At 56.1% G+C, this 19,166-nt stretch overlaps 1 protein-coding gene across 5 annotated transcripts in view; it reads right to left on the reverse strand.

The window, feature by feature from the left end:
• The window catches only part of ZMIZ1 (zinc finger MIZ-type containing 1), a 245,127-nt gene that overhangs the window by 13,388 nt on the left and 212,573 nt on the right, over positions 1-19,166 (reverse strand). For 3 of the 5 annotated variants that reach the window (XM_025396308.1, XM_025396306.1, XM_025396304.1), the window contains exons 8-17: positions 12,962-13,076; positions 11,680-11,897; positions 10,516-10,714; positions 9,242-9,532; positions 6,580-6,762; positions 5,184-5,261; positions 4,296-4,470; positions 3,684-3,825; positions 1,930-2,140; positions 652-757 (exon numbers count right to left, since the gene is read on the reverse strand). In XM_025396308.1, coding sequence (XP_025252093.1) covers positions 652-757; positions 1,930-2,140; positions 3,684-3,825; positions 4,296-4,470; positions 5,184-5,261; positions 6,580-6,762; positions 9,242-9,532; positions 10,516-10,714; positions 11,680-11,897; positions 12,962-13,076 — 1,718 coding nt within the window. The remainder of the gene's footprint in view (positions 1-651; positions 758-1,929; positions 2,141-3,683; positions 3,826-4,295; positions 4,471-5,183; positions 5,262-6,579; positions 6,763-9,241; positions 9,533-10,515; positions 10,715-11,679; positions 11,898-12,961; positions 13,077-19,166) is intronic. The other 2 variants (XM_025396307.1, XM_025396305.1) reach the window with 1 other exon arrangement.

The following is a 19,166-nucleotide window of genomic DNA, read 5'->3' on the forward strand; positions in this document are numbered from 1 at the left end:
AAAAATACAAAAAAATTAGCCGGGCGTGGTAGCGGGCGCCTGTAGTCCCAACTACTCGGGAGGCTGAGGCAGGAGAACGGCGTGAGCCCGGGAGGTGGAGCTTGCAGTGAGCCGAGATCGCACCACTGCACTCCAGCCTGGTCAACAGAGCAAGACTCCATCTCAAAAAAAAAAAAAAAAAAAAAAGCATGAGCTGTTGAGGTAGAGAGGCCAATCTGGAATCCACCCTCCGTGTCTTCCACCTGATGAGGATCCCCTTTTCTGTAAATCCTCTCATCTTTTAAAGGCCTGGCCCAGGTCTTCACCTCCTCCAGGAAGCCTGCTTCCTGACATTTTGTTTTAATCTGCCTCATGTGCTGCTGTTGCAGGTATGCTTGTTCTGGCTCCCAAGCTGGACTACCAGCTCTTGCACACAGGGTAGGTCCCAGAACTCCCACCAGCACTTATGGCCCCCAGCTTGTCTGGTCATGACAACAGCCCGAGGAGGAGGGCAGGAGCCTCAGGATGGGGCATGCTCAGGGACACTCCAAGCCTGGTGGCGACATGCATGGAGGCAAATGTCAGTCCCAGGTGAGTGGTGACTGCTTCTTAGTCCCAAACTCAGGCGGGGCTGGGGTCTGGCCCTCACTCCTTGTCCCCACCCTGACTCACTTTTTGTGATACAGTGCTCTGCGGGCAGGAGGCGCTTCTTGAGGAGTCCTTGCAGCACAGAGCGGACGGAGGGCCGGTGCACCAGCTGCAGCACGAAGAGGTGTGACTGCGGGGAGAGAGCAGACACTCGGTTTCTGCACACTGTCATCATGCCCCGCCCTGCCTGCAGCCTCAGCAGCCCTAGACTGCTCCCAAGATCCCACAGCTGGCCTAGGAGACACTCCCCCAGCATGTGTCCTGGGACTTGTGAGCCTGAACACCACTCTGGAAAGGCCGCCTCTGCTGCAGATCGACAAGATGGACTTTGACACTGAAATACTCTCTGGATAAGGTTATAGGACACATGGCTTTAGGCCTGGGTTCCACTTCACTTCCTAACCTCCCCTACCACTGCCTTCCCATCATGTGTCCTCAGCCCTTCAGGCCAGGGTGCTCATCCCTCGCTTTGCCCTTCCAGGAAGCCTTTCAGAACCGCACACCCCAAACGTCCACCCATCAGTTGCCTTACTCTGACAGTTGTGCAGCCTCACCCAGTACATCACATTCCCCAGTCGGAATGGGATGTGCTGCCCAGGTCTGTGACCCCTGTCTCTGTGTGGGCTCTGTGCCCGTAAGCTCACAAGGGCAGGATCAGAGTGCTTCCTTCTCCATGCCCCTACAGAGAGGCCAGTGGAGTGGGGCACACATTTACTTCCACTGGGGCCGGAGCAAGCCCTGTGTGTTGGGCCCTGAGCTTCAGGGCACATGAGGGTGGCTGACAGCTGGCCCTAGGTAACAAGTCACGGGTTGGAAGGACCCCCATACATGACTCTAAGACAAGAGGGTTGGGAAAGAAGGGAACGCGTTAACTCCAGGTTTGGGCGAGTCGGGTCTGGGGAGAAAGGTGCTGACAATGACAACTGCTGGTGAATGAGGCAAGCAGGACATGGCTTCGAGGAACACAGAACCGCACCAATGAATGAAGGGCAGGGAGGAGGGGCCAGGAGGGGTGAATCGGAGGCATACGTGGAGAACAGATGGAGGCCTAGTGTCCGGGGGAAGAGGCCACATCTGAAGCCAGGGCATAGTGGCTTTGAAGGCCCAACGGTTTGAAGGTTATTGCACAGGCCCTAGGTGGGGAGCAGGTAAGGGCACACTATATCTTTGGTGGCTGTGGGCACAGGGGCTGGTGACCCAAGGACAAGGCTGAGGACCAGAGGGGGGCAGGGTGTCCCGCACTCCCACACCGTGCAACAGGGACTGCCCGTGCCACCGCTGCCCCCAGCCCGCCACACTCACGCAGCAGCAAGCCGTGACAGTGATCTGGATGGTGTTGCGACCCGGCTGGCACACGTGCTTCAGATGCAGGGGCTTGTGGGAGGTCTTGTTGTCGCCGCGCTCAATGGTGAGGGGCGTGGCGTTCACGCTGACCTGCACCGAGGCGGGCCAGTTGGTGTTCATCTGCCGGTCCTCGTGGTGGTAGCACTTGAACTGCAGCTCCAGGTCAGACCTAAGTGGGGTACGGGGGTGCTCAGGGCAGCTCTGCCAGGGGGCTGTCCACGGCCTCTGTGACCCCGAGCCAGGCCACACACCTCTGAACGCACCACAACCTCCGAGACCCTTAGGACCCCATCCCTGACCCCAACGGTTCCCCTAGCCTGAGTTCTCCTCTCCCACTCTGGATACTCCCTCTACAACCAAACTGCCCCCAAGATCCCCGCACACCAATCATTCCCGCCATACCCCACAGCTGCTCTAGCTCTCATCTCCCTGGACTGTCCTCCCTTAGGGGTCAACTCTTGGCTCCCTAGGTCAGAGACAGAGGGGCAAAAGAACAGGCACTCATTTGACAAGACCTGCTGTGAGGCCAGCCAAGCCCGTCTCTAGACCTGCTGGGAACTGTCCTCTCAGGTCACGGCCATTTCTGGTTCTGAGCACTCCCCAAGGAGGCCCCCCAGGACGCAGCACTGAGGAGTGTCAGGAACCAGCAGTGACCACGTATGCGTGACAACCAAGCCAGGAGGAGGAGGTCTCCCAGGCCAGGACGCTCCCAGGTAAGAAGCGTGGGTGAGCAGGGTGCAGGCAGGCAGCACAGTGGTTTGTCCTGTGCCAGGAGCCTCTGCCTTCCTGCCTGAGTGTTGCAGCTCCTGTGTTCTGAACGCCCACACCAGTTATCTGTGGCCACCTCGCCCAGCCTGCTCAGCCTGGTCAAGAAAACAGCAGGGGTGTGTGTGCACATGCCAGGCACAGACCCAGCTCTTGCCCTGGAGATGCTCACTGGGCAATCGAGGGGGTCTGAGTCACAAGCACAGTGAGACAGTGTGAGTCTTGCCTGAGGATGAAGGACTGAAGGGTGGAGACCCCTAGGGTTGGTTCTGGCATCCTGGAGACCTGGGCCCAAGTCCCAGCTCTGCCCCTGGCTAGCTGTGAGAACTCACACAAGCCAATTCACTTCTCTGGCCTCAGCTTCCTCCTCCGTCAAAAGGGAAAGTGTTGCCCATTTCCAAGATCAAAGTAGGTCACATGTGGAAGGTGCTGAGCATGGGCCTGGCTCAGCAGGGAACCTCCGGACCTTGCGTTCCAGCACGTGCCGAAGTGTCTGAGCAGCAGCCCTGCCCAATGGTCAGCCCCTTGCAATTGGCGGGGCCTGCCTAACCCAGGCCTGGCCCCTGCACCAGCATCATCTCTGCATTCCTGGCTCTGGTCACCTGAGTCACACTCGAATTCTTGACTTCATTCCCTCTTGTCAGCTCACGGTCTCAGATGGGATACACAGCTTCCCAGCCTAGGTCTGAGCCAGCCACCTTTTCCTCTGGGGTGAGTGACAGCTGCTCCCTGCCCTTAGGCCATGATACCTTGACTGCTCATCTCTCGGTGCCCCTGCAGACTTCCCATGACAACCGCAGGACAGGGCCCAGTCAATGATGCCGAACACGTGAAGGTGACAGAAGATGCTGCCACCACCTGCCCAGGGCCACACTCGGGCCCAAGGAAGCCATCCCAGGGGACCTCCTTCATCCCGCCTGGGCTGGCGCCCCTGCCCTGACACGCACCTCCACATCAGCGTCTGGTGGACCGTGGGCCGCAGGTGGAACACATGGTTGCTGACAGCCAGGTTGTGCTCCAGGCGGAAGGGCTCCAGCACCACGCCATCCCGCACGGGGAATGTGAGCCGCAGCTCGTCATTGTGGTTGGCTGGGGTGAGGAGAGGAGGTGGGTGAGCCACAAGCCCCAGCTGCCATGGGTTCCTGGGCTGTGGGTGGGACTTGCTCACCCTGGGCTGCACGCTCAGAGGAAGGCAGGGGTGTGTAAACAGGGCCAGAGACAGCCAGGCCAAGGGCATACCAGTGAGTCATGGCTTCTTCAATTCTACACGGCCCCACCCCAGCTACTCATCATCTCTTCTTCCACCCGCCTCCCTGTCTCCTTCCGTGGCTGGGTACAGATTTTCCTCCCAGCCTCCAGGCACCCAGGCAGCAGTGAGATGGGCTGTCTGTGGGCAGCCCACCCCTCCTTCAATGTGCCCCTGGGTATCTCATCTGCTCTCAAGTCTCTGTCCTTTCTGCATGCCCAATCCCCAGGCAGCCTGACTACTAAGCCCCCTGCTCCCAGCCCACTGGGGGGCCCAAATGGAGCTGCCCAACAGAGGGAGGTAGGGCCCTCACCTGGGGGTGGCGGCAGAGCGCTCATATTTGGCTTGATGTCAGGCGGGAAGGGTGGTTTGACGTCTTGGCTGGGGGACAGGTATGGAGGGATGCTGCTCCCAGGGGTCATGGGGGGTGTGGGGTTCCCCGGAACAGGCGAGTGGGGGTAATTTGCCACAGGAACCGGCCTGGGAGGCTGGAGAGAAAGAGAAGACACACATAGGTTATGGGATCCTGGAGACAGAAGGGGCCATGGCTATGTACATACACTGCACTCACCCCAGGGGCCCGGGGCCATGCCCCTTGGGAGGAGAGCCTCCACCACGGAAACCCTTCTCTCTCACAGATCTCTGTCCCGCTCAGAAGACAGCCTTGGGAAGGGCCTCCCCACCCTTCATCTGGGTCTCACCACTGAGCTCCTGTGTCAGGTGCATGTGGAGACCCTTACCCATCCATGTGACAAATGGGGACACAGAGGCTCAGGGTCGGGGGCTTGCTCAGAACAACCTTGGAGGACAGGACAGCAGGAATAAAGCCCAGGCCTCCTGTCACCCGACCAGGTGGGCTTCAAACATCACGACTCAAGGCCACACCCTCTATGCCTACCCATCAGGGTCCCCAGATGGAGTCGGGGCCTGCAGAATCTGGGGCCCAGGTTCCCCAGGAGCCCCTCTCCTTCTTCCTGTTTTCAAGACCAGCCAGGCTGACACTTTACCCTGGGGCCCACCCCACCTGGAGCTGTGGATTCTCAGTCCTGAGCATCTCTGTCCCCAGCACAGGGGACCAGGGAGTGCACCCGCACCCATGGGCCCCTCTGAATGTCCAGAGAGGCTGGAGCAGGAACAGTGAGAGCCTTTAGAGGTAACAACTGCCTGTGGCTTAGAATTTGTAAATTAAATCGGAACATACCCTGTTGACGTTCCCTTGGCTGTAGTTACTGTAGCTGCTTCCCGAGAACGTGTTGTTTTGTCCATTAAACTGCTCTGGCTGTTGAAACAAGATAAACAACGCTGAGTGGGGGGCAGAAAAGCCATCAGAAGCCCGCTCTCCCTCTGGACAGTAAAATCTGCCAGGAGCACAGGGATGCTACAGGGGCCCATCCACTGCCGGGCTGCGGAGGGAGCGGGGCGGGACAGCTACACCTCGGCGACAGCATTTTGCCTCTCTCTGTCCCTAGCTATTAATTGAGCAGAAGTTACAAAAAGGGCAACACCTAATATGCTGAAGTTGGAGCAAAATGGTAAACCTGTTCAGTGGATGGCCATAATAAATTAGCATGATTTTTGGCAAATAAATGTAAAACAGTAAAGTGTCTTCTTTACTCCCAAGAACATATTTTATAATAATCCTAAGGAAAGGAAAGGCTATATGCCTAAAGATCCTCATCACAGTATTATTTCTTTTTTTTTTTTTTTTTTTTTTTTTTTTTTTTTTTTTTTTTTTTTTTGAGATGGAGTCTCGCTGTGTCTCCCAGGCTGGAGTGCAGTGGCCGGATCTCAGCTCACTGCAAGCTCCGCCTCCCGGGTTCCCGCCATTCTCCCGCCTCAGCCTCCCGAGTAGCTGGGACTACAGGCGCCCGCCACCTCGCCCGGCTAGTTTTTTGTATTTTTAGTAGAGACGGGGTTTCACCGTGTTAGCCAGGATGGTCTCGATCTCCTGACCTCGTGATCCGCCCGCCTCGGCCTCCCAAAGTGCTGGGATTACAGGCTTGAGCCACCGCGCCCGGCCACAGTATTATTTCTAAAGTGAAACATCAGAAGCAACCCCAATACCTAACAGAGGGAATAATAAAATATGATATGGTGATCTCAGCAGAATATTAGGCAGCCACTAAAAGTAAAAACCCCAGGGGCTCTGGCAGCAGTATCATTCTTATTATTTCACGTTAAGTCAAAGGTACAGATTCAAAGGTACAGCTGTAATAACAATTTTATAACATGTTAGTGCCCACCTGCACATAGAGAGACAAAGTTTAGAATGAAATGTGAATAGATACAGGGCGTGTGCTTTTTTTTTAAATAAAATATATTTCCTTTATTATTTTGTGAGTGCCATGAATAAGAAAAGGAGAAAAAAAAAAAAAACCCATCATCCAAGACCAGTGAGAATAGGAACTGAGAAAAGCCACTCTGACATTCTGGCCACCGAACTTCGCCCTGAACACATGGGGACATTCAGAAATCACCCACGCCTTGCTGTCCTTGGGGCTAACACACGCAGGGTCAGAGTGATCCCGGTGGAGTTAGGGGTCTGAGGTGGTTAGTAGGGAAGGGGCCCCGTGGGTGGTGGCGAGGCTGGGACTGACCTTGTAATACTGCCCCATGTTGACCGTTGGGGGCGGGTACTGCCCGGAGCTCGGCTGGCTGGGCATCCTCTGTCCCGGGTAGTTGGGGGAGGTGAGTGGCCTCGGGGGGTTCGGGGTTGGGTACTGGCCTGGCTGGGTGGGGAACTGGCTGTTTGGTCCATATTGCTGGTTTCCATAGTTGGGCTGTGGTGGGAGAGAAAGGAGAGGGGAAACACGTTCAATGTTGCCAATGTCACATAGCCAGGTCACCTGAATACCGGGACGGGGCCCACCTCTTCTCATTTGCTCCTGCTGTTTCCCACCCACAAAACCAGATGATGCTTGAGCCCGTTCTCGTCCTGACATCCAGAGGCATTTTGTTCTGCCTGTCCAGCTCACAGGCCACCTTCCCTTGAGGCCGTTCTTCCTGGAGCACATGCGCCCCCTGAACTCCAGGGACACTTTCAGAGCCTCTTGCTCACACCATTATGAGGGGCCTGATTCTAACTCCCCTGGCCTTTGCGTCTCTCCTGGTGCCTGGGTTAGGGCTGTGATCCCCAATGGGTACCCCAATGTGACAGGAGAACACAGTCAATAGGATGAACTTCCAGAAAGGAACCCCCTGTGCCCCTGCATTCTGAGGAGGAACCTGGGTGGCATTGTCCTCGTACTCCCCTTGGAGCAGAACACACACCTAGTGTTCAGTTCTGGACCATCGACAACCTGCCACCTGTGCAGGAGGTGGGAGAGCCAGGTTGGTGAAGGAACAAGACAACTTCTCCCAGGAGAGGCAATTTAGAGAAGAGAGAGCACCACCCTCTAGCCACCTTCCCTGTCTGGAAAATCAGGTGACCCTCAGGGCCACATGACATCCTGTGAGTCAGTGGTTTCTTCTTCCCCATCTGAGTGGCTCTCTTGCCTAGAGGTCCTGCTGGTGGCTGTGCCCCAGTGCCTAACAAAATGCCCACAATGCTTACTCAACAAATGAATGATGGACTTGGGGATAAATGTCAGAGAGTGTCAGTGTGGAAGAATCTGCAACTCATGTTGTTGTAACACGGTGGCTGCTCTGGGTGACAGTAAGGCACCGACCACAGGAGGTGCGGAAGACGTAGCTGGTGCCTACCTGCTGCCTACCTGCCCACCAAGCTAGAGAAGAGAGTCCTCTGTGGGACCAGATGACCCAACCCCTGTCCTAAGGTTCCAACAATTCAAATACTGTGTGAGCAAGCCATGGCAAGGGGAAGGCAGGCCAGTCTTCCCAGACAGGATCGGGCCACACAGGCTGTGATCACCCAGTGCTGGAGCTGGGTAGCAGCAGCATTCTATGAAAAGGATGATTAATTTAGTAAAAACACGGAGAGCCTTTGGTGTGCTCTCTTTAGGCAGGCAAAAGCCATGAGCATGACACTGGTGCAGGTGCAGGGGTGACACCAATGACCAGGAATTCCGCTGAAGCCTTGTCCGAGATTGCCTGCTTTGCTGTCAGCTAACAGATGCACCCCAGCACAGCCAGTGGGACACTGGGATTTTGGGCACAGGGTGGCTGAGAAAAGGCCTAGAAACCGCATGGGGGCTGTGTGCCAGGAGAGGTGCCAATAGCTTGAGGCTCCCCCAAACTCAGGACCCAGGAGCCAATGGTCTTTCTCTGGCCAGCATCGTTTTCTGAGGGTTCACTTGTGACACCCTCTCCAGGAAGCCTGCCTTCTCTGACTCACATTGAGTTCTGTGCAGTCTGCTACGCTTCATTCCCTGGTGAGTCTCAGCTCAAAACTTTTCTTTCCTGCTAAAATCTCACTTCCCAGAGGGCAGGAGGTATGGATTTTACTTCCCTAAATCTTCCCCAACACCTTGGCTGAGCTGGCTGTGCAGCCCAAGAGGCAGTGCCACTTCCTATACAGTGACCAAGTGTGGATGGAAACAAGAGCTAAGAAACACGCTGCCTGCCTTCCAGTCGCTTCCCTGATGGGTCAGTCCTTATAGACGGGAAACAGCTGCCTGCCTTCCAGTCACTTCCCTGACGGGTCAGTCCTTACAGACTGGAAACAGCTGCCTGCCTTCCAGCCACTTCCCCGATGGGTCAGTCCTTATAGACCGGAAACAGCTGCCTGCCTTCCAGTCACTTCCCTGACGGGTCAGCCCTTACAGACTGGAAACAGCTGCCTGCCTTCCAGCCACTTCCCCGATGGGTCAGTCCTTATAGACTGGAAACAGCTGCCTGCCTTCCAGCCACTTCCCCGATGGGTCAGCCCTTATAGACTGGAAGCATTTTGTCTCAGCTCTCTTTCTTGGAGAGGAGTTGGGAAAGTCTTCATGTGGGCAGGAGGAACTAAACCCAGGTCACCCAGTTAGTGGCTGAGCCAAGACAAGAGTCACTACAGTAAGAGGAACTGCTGCTTGCTGAGCGGTGGCATAGGCCAGCCTAGGGCCAAGCACTTCACGGACATCTCCTCAAGTCCCTCAAGCAGCCCTAGAAGGCAGGGTGACTGGCTTGAGGTCTGCCAGTTGGGAAACAGTAGAACCAGGTCTCAAACCCAGAAGCACCTGACCGCTAAGCCCCTGCCTCTTTGTCTGAGTGTGCTCGAGTCCAAGACACACCCCTTCCAAGGCCATACCCACGGCCCACATCTTCAAGCCCAGGTGTCCCAGCTCCCACTTCCCAGCCTCCCACTGCTGCACTCACCTCTCCAGGGTATGGCCTCTTTATGTTCTGAATAGGAAGGGACTGGGGCCGGGGGCCCGGGTAGGTCTGCTGGGGCATCCGCTGCCCGTGCGTGCCAAAGGGGCTGATGCCGGGCGGCCGGGGCTGGTTCATGCCCATGGGAGGGCCGCTCATCCCCGAGGGCGTCATGCCAGCCGCCATGCTCGCGGGGTTCATGCTGCCCCCCATGGAGGCAGGCCCCCGTGGCCCGGGCTGGTTCATGAATTGGCTGTTATACGCCTGGGTGGGACCCATCTGGAAAGAGGAACAGACCTTCAACGGGAGAAGAAAAAAAAAAAAAGAATAAAATGCCACATGCATTGAAAGTGCAGGGAGGGAAGGGTTGGGGAGGTGGAGGGGTGGGGAGGGGGCACCGACTGTCCTGTGCGGCAGTGACCGGTGACCAACCAGGCCCCAGGGGGAGCAGGATCCACCCAGGCTCACTGCTGCCCTCTGCAGACGCACAGGAGAGATGCAGCTCTGGGGTGTTAGGGGATAGGGTGGGGTGGGGTGGGGCGGTCACTCCAATGCACAGGCAGCATTTCCAGGGAGGGAGGCAGGCAGAAAACCAGGAAAGGGTGCAGGGACAGGGGAGGGGCATGGGAGGGTGGAGGTAGATGAGGGTGGAGGCAGGAGCCCGAGTGAGACTGCAGCCCCTTTCCTGGAAGCCCTGGCCCTGCCCTTGGCCCTGGGCCAATGAAGGCACACCCTCCATCCACAAAGTCGGCCTCAGCCCAGCTTCTACTTCTGCCCCCACTGCCCTGCAGTCTCCACCTCCTCGCCTCCTGTTCTGCATTCCTATGGGGGCTCCTCCTCTCCTCATCCCCCAACCCACCCTTCGGAAGGTCAGGGAGCAGCACTGGGGCCTGCGCAGACCCATGGATAGGGTGACTAGGAGGGCACTGGTCTCAGAGGCAATCCAGGAGACAGATCGGTCACAAGACTGTTTTTAGACATCGAGCCCACTCTTTGCTGAGTAGGGGGCCCAGAGAGCAATGTGGAACCTTTTCTCCATATGCAGTAGTACACGAGCCACCAACACACAAACACCAGCACCCAGATACCCCACCACACCCAAGCACACGGACACGCCCCATTCTAAACACAGACCTCCACATGCTTCCATGGAAGCCCAAATCCACCCCAATGCAGTCAGCTCCCCCAGCACACATGGCCCCATAAGCACTGACACTCCAACTCTGCTTTCCCAGGGCTGTCTGCTTGGCTGGCTGGGCGAGATTACTGGGAACCCTTACCGGTCCATACTGGTTTATATCCTTGTTCTGTGTCTCCTGCAGGGCTGCCACAGTGGCCGTGGCTGTGGCCGTAGCTGTGGCTGCTGCTGCCGCCACTGCCGCTGCTGCAGCGGCTGCCGCGGGCTGAGTGAAGTCAGCAGGCGGCCTGGTGTGCGGAGGGATGCCCATGCCTGCGGGGGCGTTAGGACCCCCAGGGTAACTGCAGGGAGAGAAGGGTGGAAGACTTAGGTACTGCCTGCATCTGAAGGGAACCAAGAGCAAGCTGTGGGCTGGGAGGGAGAGGATGGAGCTGTACTCAGAACCTAGAGGGCCTCTTGGGATTGGCAGCCATTCATTTGTGCCACTTGGCAATGACCACACTGCTGTGCTCCTGGAGCCCTCAGGGGTGCCTGCACCCTCACTGCATGCTGTCGGGCCCCGGTGAGCCCATCTTCTGAAGGACACTGAGTCTCAGAGAACCTGAGCAACTTGCCCAAGGCCCTCCAGCATTGATGGCAGAGCTGTGGCTGCGGCTACAGGTGTTTCTGATCCCTGTGCTTAACCATCAGGTCATACTACTGTGCCAACCCCAGGTCAGAAACCCAGCCAGGGCTGGCAAGGGTTGAGGCCAAGGTGGGGGTATTAGGCAGGGCGGGGCGGAAAGAGGAGAATGGGCGCCTCTGCTCGCCTCACACCCTTCCCCAGAGCTCCAAATCCTGCGAGTCCTTGCCCCTTTCTCCTGAGCCAAGGGACTCGCAGTCTGCATAATTCTGCTTTCACCAATCAGCAAGGCAAAGCAGATTTTCCCAGACTGTTTCACTGTCTTTGGGCAACTGGACCCCATCTATACCTGCTCTTCAACTTTCCCAATCCAGATTTTCTCAATACCTTCCTATTTATTAAAGACACAATTCAGAGAAGGGTTGTTTTGAGGTTTTGAGGAATGTCACCCTTCTATTTCCACAAGCCTGATGACTGTCAGAACATAGCCCAGCTGCTGCAGCGCCTTATCTGTGGGCCAGCCCTGTGAGCCAGGGATGACTGAGCCCCTTCAACTCTTGGGACAACAGAGGGTAACTTCTCAGGGCAGAAAGCGTGGAGCTGGGATTTAAGTGGGACCCTCCCCGTTGAAACGAGGGAGAGGGGCGGGGTCCATGGCTTCTGCCACAGGTCAACCCTGCTCACCTGGCCCCAAAGCCCCCACTGCCGGGGTAGTTGGGCCGGCCATACATGCTCTGCTGGATGTAGGGCTGAGCGGGGCCAGCCTTGGCTGAGAACTGCTGCTGCTGCCCCGCAAACTGCGGGGAGTTGAGGCCGGGGTTGCTGGTGGTCATGCCCGACGCCATGGGGTTGCCGCCTGGATTCATGGGGTTGTTGGCATTGGCCATAGGGTTCCCAAGGACCTGTGGGCAGAGAAAGTGGTTGTCACCTAAGGTGCTACCCCAGGTAGCGTGGAGAGGAAGGGGGATAAATGAAGAGGGGAAAGGGAGAAAGAACAAAGTGGAGGCAGGACAACAGGGAGGAGGAGAAAAATGGAGGGTGGATGAACTACTCCGAGTGTACTGGTGATAACAGTGGGCCTGGGCGGCAGGTGGCACGGGGAATGAGAAGGTCAGCCTTGTGATGGAACAAGCTGAGGGCATGACCAAGCCCCACAAAGCCAGCTCAAGTGGTCCCCAGGGGCTGGGCAGTCCCGTGAAGGGAGGAGAGGCTGCTCCTGCGCCAGAGGCCAGTGGGGAGAGCCCTGGCCATGCAGCCTACTGCCCCACAAACAAGCCTGGATGCCAGTGTCTCGTCACACAGGGGCCCCGAGGCCCCTGGCTGCTGCTCTGTGAGGGCCAAGAGGAATCCATTCTGCTAGCTCTGGAGGGCAGCAGGAGCAGGCAACAACAGGTCAGCCCAGTGGCTCCCTCCAGGGTGACAAGCAGCCCTGAGCCTTCTATGTAGCCACAGCTAAGTCTAGCAGAGGTCAGACAGGTGGGAGACCCCCTGACTGGGCAGAGGAGGAGTGGAAGAAAGGAAGGAATGAGAGGGAGGCGGGTTTGACTAGGGCAATGGGGGGTAGGGAGTTGTCAGAAGTCCAAGGCACAATATTTTGATGAAATCTAACTCAGGCCACACATTCAGGGTCAGAGACCTCAGACCTTGGAGCCCTGAGGCCAATAACACAGACGTTCTCCTGTTTACCAGGGCAAATGGGCTAGGGAAGAACCCCTTGCTGTCCGTATGATGAATGCCATTCCCCCAGAAAGGCCTTAGGATGGGGACAGTCCATAGAGGCTGCCCTCCTGAGGTGGGTACAGAGCCTGCCAGGGGTGGAGACGTGTCCACAGCTGGGTGTGCCCTGGAAGCCGGTCTTCCCAGCAGGGCAGGGCCTGGGAGGGCGAAGAGGGTTGGTATGGCTCCAGGGGTCAAGGGACACTCCCACCTAGAAGGAGCTGTGGCTGAGGGCAGTATAGGCTCTTACCTGGCTCTGGGATGTGTTGGTCACTCCCCAAACCGTGGTGACCACGGAGAGGGAGCCGGGAGGCTGGTTGGTGTTCTGCTGCCAAGGGACAGAGTCATAGGGGAACGACCCATCACTGCAGAGGGAGACAGAGGGAGATCCTCAGGGCCTGGCAGGCACAGACTCAAGACAGGCCATGCCCATCACCCCAACAAGTGACCGCAGCTCCCAGCCAGTGCTAGGTAACCCCCATCTGAGTCAATACTGGACCCCCAGGCCCGTCTCAGTGCCCAGTGCACAACAACATGCCCTGCATGGTGACAGGCTGTTCAGAAGTGGCCACCGTTCCCCGGATCACTGCAGAGAGCTACTTCCATGGCTGTGGGTCTCCCCGTAGCCCTGAGTCCACAGGTCATGCAACCGATGAAGTGGTGTGACCTGAGGCCCAATCTGAGCTCCTCCTTCACTGGGGCTCTGACTCCATGTGGCCCTTTAGGAAGAGCTTGGGCTCTCCAAAACCACCTTACCCTTGGAACTGCTCGGTCCCTCTCAGTGCAGGCTGGAAGGGTCCGAGTCTGAGGGTGTCAGCCCTTCCCTCTGCCTCCCAGCCCTTCACAGCAGCCTGGCTGCCTGGGTCATGGGAATGCAGGCATTCTTCCAGCACCCTTCCTTCCCAACCCCCAGCAACATGGGTACAGGCCTACCTGCTGCACCCCCTCTCCTGCCCGCTCCCTGATCTCTCGTGTACATCCCTCCCGAGCTAATCTCCCTCAAACACCTAAGATGCCCAGCACAATTAAAGACCTTTGGTGGCCTCTGGCGTTTATAAGGCAGAGTCCAAACTCACACTTAAGAATGACTTACTCCTCTGGCAGACCCCACCATTCCCTCACCCCGCTTTGGCTCTGTCCTCTTGTGGAGCTGCCCCTTCCCGTAAACACTGCCTCCTCTTTACCAACCAGGACCGTATTTCCCCTGCTCCCCTCACCAGGTCCAGCAGTACCCACATTTGTGGACATCTCCCCAAGGAGCTCTCAGACATCAGAAGCAAGGAGTTAGCCTTCAGCCCTACCTCTTGTGCTCAGGCCTACGGTGAGTGTCCAGTGATGCTTCCTACCAACCACTTGGGTGCACAAGAGTGAGGTCAGCAGATCCCAGCAAAGGGCAGGGCATGAAGACCTGCCAGGGTGCCAGCCCCCAGGAGTCTGGGGATGAAGCTGCCTCTCCCACGAGAGCCAGCACTGGCTCTCTGGCACCACCCTCTCACCAAGTCACAAAATTCTAGATGTGGAACCAGGAGGAGCAGAAAAGCAAAGTGCCCACAGCTGTGACACTGCCTCTACCCAGGGCACACAGGGGGTGTATGTGTGTGTGTGTGTGTGTTAGGGGAAGGAAATTGGGAGAAGGGATGGGCAATGTGGCTTGTGTCTGTCTTAGTCACAGGTGACAGCAGATGGCAAAGGTTCTCAGTCATACCTGGGAGACTTGTACCCTAGCTGAGGGGCCAGTCCAACCCTAGCAGCCAGGGCAACTGGGGATGGAGGTGTTGGGGAGGCACCTCTGGGGATGCAAGGAGCCTAGCCCAGACGTGAGGACTTCCCAGAGGGAGGCAGAGGGCTGCATGACTTACAGGCAGTAGAGATCAGGGCAGCCAAGTCTCGTGCTCTGCGCCTTGCCCAGCTGAGCTCTTGGCAATGCTGGTCAAGTCAGACGGGCTCCTGCAGAGGTGACCAGCCTGGAGGGCAGGACCACGCCACTGTCTGCTCATACTTGCCCCTCCCCTGCCTGGATATCTTCTCCCCCAGATCTCTCAGCCTGGCCAGCCCCTCGCTTTCTTCCTGTCTGAGATCGCTGGAGGGGCCTCCCCTGCCCTCCTGGTATAAAAGAGCAACTCCTACCCAACACTGCCTGCCCCCTCACCCTGGTACTGGACTTTCTGTCATGGCACTCCACCACTGTCCTAATTATATATTTATTTGATTACTGTCTGTCTGCCTCTAGAACAGCTCTGTGACAGCATAGACTTTTGGGCTTAGGACCCTGGTGCAAGTTTCTGCACTCAATCTCCTCATCTGTAAAATGGGCATCAGATGATACCTCCACTCTACTCTGTGTTTTCCAACTGTGGGTCACGGAATCTAAGCAGGTGATGACATCCAACCAACAGGGGAGAAAAAAGAATCAACTAGAAAGTGATTGAGTGTGAGCACACAATAAAGATGAATATTAGTCCTTGAGCTTCCGTCTTGGTTTTATACACAAATACATGTGCACCTTGGATCAAGGTGTCGTATGTGTATTTATCGTGGATCTTGGTCAAATAAGCTTGAACACAGGTTTGGCAGCCTAAGTCTGATGTGGCTCAAAGAGGAGAATGCAGTCAGAGGGCTTGCCCAACTGAGCGCTGCTTGTGATTTCTGAGGAAACTGCAGGACTCGCATTTGGAGTAGAGGCGCTCAGTTGGCCAGGCACGATGAGGAGTGGTGGCTCATTGGAGATCCAGATGCCAAAGGTGACAGACGGTGACAGACTCTGCTCTCCAGGTGGCGGACTGGAGACTGGGAGCCCAGAGGGAGTGAGCAGGGCAGAGAAACACTGGAAAGCAGCAGTGAACCTGCTCCTCAGGGAGGCTGGGCTGGAACAGCCTCTGTCTCCCAGGAAGGTCACTGGGGACCCGGAGCACCACCTGGTTCCAGAACTGGCACACCAGAATCTCACAGGGAGGATCTACAGGTTATGCTTGTACAAAACGAAGAGGAGATCCCCTGGGCACCTGCTGCTCTCAAGGCCCATGTCCTAGGTGTGCTGGATGACCAGAGGGTCCCCCGCAACTGAACAAAACCCAAGCTTGAGTGGCTTCTCTCCCCAGAACTTGTGCCCCACGAGTCCCCACCAACCCTCCAGGCTGATGGCCTTCAGACCCAGGTTGCTGTCCTTTGAGAACATGCCTGGCCAGGCTCAGGAAGTGAACCCCTGTGGGAACCCCCAGGGGCCGGCAGGGCCCTGCCTGAGGCCAGGGAGTGGGCAACCGCTGCCTTACCACCTCAGCCCAGGACACTACACAGGCCCATGAACAAGCTCCCAACTGCCCTGCAGCTCCGTGGGTGAGCCTTGTGGGCGGAAACCAGCTCCTTCCTGTTTCGTCCCCTCTGCCCCAAACTTGGTGAGAAGCAAAGCTAACCAACGTTCCCAAACTGGGCATCCCACTGCCTGTCTGGAAGGTTTGCTGCCCCAGAGCAAAGATGCACGCAGGCGTATGGAGGACACGTACGTGCATACATGCGAGGCCCTGCTGGCATGCTGCCCGTGCACTGGGGAAGAGACAGGCACAGCGTGTGGGGCGGTCTCAGGACTAGCTTGCCTCCACACACACCTGCTGCAGAAGCAGAAGTGGCAGCCGCACCGACGGGACTGTGACTCATCTCATTCTGGGGGAGACGGGCTCCTGCTGTCGCAGAGAAGGCTCTCGCCCCCGCAGGCCCCCCCCCCAGCAGCCCTGCTGATGTGACGCCACTGCCTGGACTCAAGATACCACCACTGGGGGAATGCCTGGTCCCTGTGCCCAAGGATGAAGGACCAACCAGACTCCTGGGCTGCTATCAGAAAGGCAGGGCCTGGCTGGGATGCGAGGAGGGTCTGGAGGGTGCCTGAGAGCCCTTCTTCTCTCCAACAAGCAACTTAACCTGCAGACATGCTTGGCCCGGTCACAGGTGCTTGGCATTTTTTAATAATTCTGCCCCACTCTGTACAACCCTAATCCAGCATGGCCTGCCTGGTATCCCACCACAAGCTGCTCCCAGCCACAGTCCTGTCCAGCCAAAACTGCCCCAACAATCCTGCTTCACCCACAGAAGCACCAAGGCCAGAAGCCACTTGCAATGTCAGCAGCAACGGTTCAGCGTGCCAAGTGCTCCCTAATACTGGGGCCTCTGTGCCTCTTCTCAGGCTGGCAAGTTCCATCCCACCTTGAAAATGCCATTCATCCTTTCCAGGCTCTTCCAAAGGCCACCTCCTCCGGGAAGCCCTTGCACAAGGTACTGAACTCCACTGGCTCTTCGCATTCCTGGCAGGAGTGAGAACCCTCTGCCTTCTCCCTTCTGCCTCAGGAGCTGTCACTGATTTCTTGGGCTCCCTGGGCCCAGCATGATGTCTTCACACACCAATAGGGCTCAGGAAGCCTTTGCTAAACAAAAAAATGCGCCAGGGAGAAACCACCTCTCTGCATTCACCCTTGGAGGGATGCTGAAAATGAATATGTCCATTTCGTTAAGCCTGACCACTGACCACCTTCACAGTGTGCCTGTGGCCACATGGCCACTGAGGCCCAGGAAGTGAGAGAAGGACACAGAGGGAAGCGATGAACCCACTGCTCACTCTCTGTATGCCTCAGCAACCTCATCTGTGAAATGGGGCTGATTCAGCCCCTCCCTTCGAAGGCTGCCATGAGGGTTAAGTGTAAGTGCCTAACACGTATGAGGCCCAGAGTCCTGCACACCTCGGACACCCTGAAACTGCTGGCTGCCGCTGTTACTGTTGTTCTGATTTACTGAGTGACTTCTAGATGCAAGGAATTTTGTGAAGTGGCCTTCACCTAAGAACTCATCCAGTGCCCCATTAAGTGGGCCCAACAGGTGCCCATCTTAGAAGCTGGAGCTCACAGAGATAGCAGAGCCCGTCAAGGGTGAGGCCGCCAGGTCAGCAGACCATATCAGGCTCATCACCGTCTTAAGAACTTAGGATCCAGCAAGGCAGCGCTCCCTGTCCAGAGATGGCCATGAGGCAAGGGAGCACACGGTAGAGGCCACCTAGAAGCCACAAGAATTCCAAGAAGGGCTGCATCTTCCTGGGGGTTCTTGGGGAAGTCGCCTAGCATGAAGGGACAGGGGAGATGTAAAGAAGGGCCTCAAAGGCCAGCTGCAGAGAAAATCCAAATAGTCTTCCAGCAAAGAACTTCTTTATACACTAAATCATCTGCTTTAGCTTGGACTGGCCACGTTGGCAAAGATTCAGGGACCCCTTTTTGAGGTTAATATTCAACCGACAGAGGGAAGCCCAGCAAAAGAGAGGTTCCCTTTGTGGGCTCTGGAGTTAAGAGTCTTTGGGGTCAAACCCTGGCTCTGCCACTGAAGCTTTCTGTGGCCTTGGACATGTTACTTCCAGTCAGCTTCAACTTTCTCATCTGTAAAGTGGGACTAACACTTTCCTAAAAAACATGAGAAAAAAGTAAAGTTTAGCACAGAACCTGGTAGAAAGACCCTGCTCAACTGCACTTACACCTTTCTCTCCAGTCCTCCAACCAGCCATAGTATAGCTACCCCTGTTTACTTCAGGATACTATGAAGCTGACTTAGGAATTTTTCAAATATGCTACCAAAGGGAGGAGTCGTTTTCATTCCTGCCTGTCAACTAGAAAAAAATGTGTTTCTCAAGCCTGTAAGACTTTCTTCATTTTTCTTCTGCCTTCCCTTCTCCAGCCAGCAAACTTCTATCCGTACTTCAAAGCCCAGCCTGCATACTCCCTTTAAGGACTTTCCTAAGCAGAACCAAGGACACTTTCCTCTGTTCCCTCAGCACTTTTTCCACGTATTTTATAGAGAGCTCTCTGCACTGCAGTCACAGCAGACAGTTTACATGTCTGTGCCAGCTCCACGGGCACTGATGGAGGTTTTGCTGAATGTGAGAAAATGAGCAAGGCCTGGGATAAGGCAGTGATGATTCCTGGCTCCTGCGCGCCCGCATTCATGGAAGGAACGCGGGGGGAGGGCTGAGTTATTTCTTCCCTTGCACTTGTAATAGCTGCTTTATTTGGGAGAAATAACCAATTCCCATTAAGGGTATTGTCAGACCCTAATTAATTTCCCTGATCCAGCCATATTGGTCCCGTCTCCATGCAAGGCTGTAGTGTTACTGCTAATGAAATGCCAAGCCAGTGAGGAGCTGAAGCTCCCACCCTCTTTAATTTAGGGGAACCATTAACAGTGCTCTCCATCATCACAATTACTGGGGCCTACTTCCTTCCCTCCCTGCGGTGAAACTTAGAGAGGAACTTGTGCAGCTAACTGCGTATTAGATGGTGTTAAATTTTTTCAGTAGGAAGGAAGAAAGGAAAAAATCCCTTGCATCTTGGCCATCTGGAACTGACGGTGCAGGGATTTATGGGTCTTTCGATTCTCCCCTTTCCTTGTTTTTTGTTTGTAAAACGTTCTTGGGGCAAGAAGGGCCTAAC

Source organism: Theropithecus gelada, chromosome 9 (genome assembly GCF_003255815.1).
Source record: "Theropithecus gelada isolate Dixy chromosome 9, Tgel_1.0, whole genome shotgun sequence".
NCBI classification, from domain to species: Eukaryota; Metazoa; Chordata; class Mammalia; order Primates; family Cercopithecidae; genus Theropithecus; species Theropithecus gelada.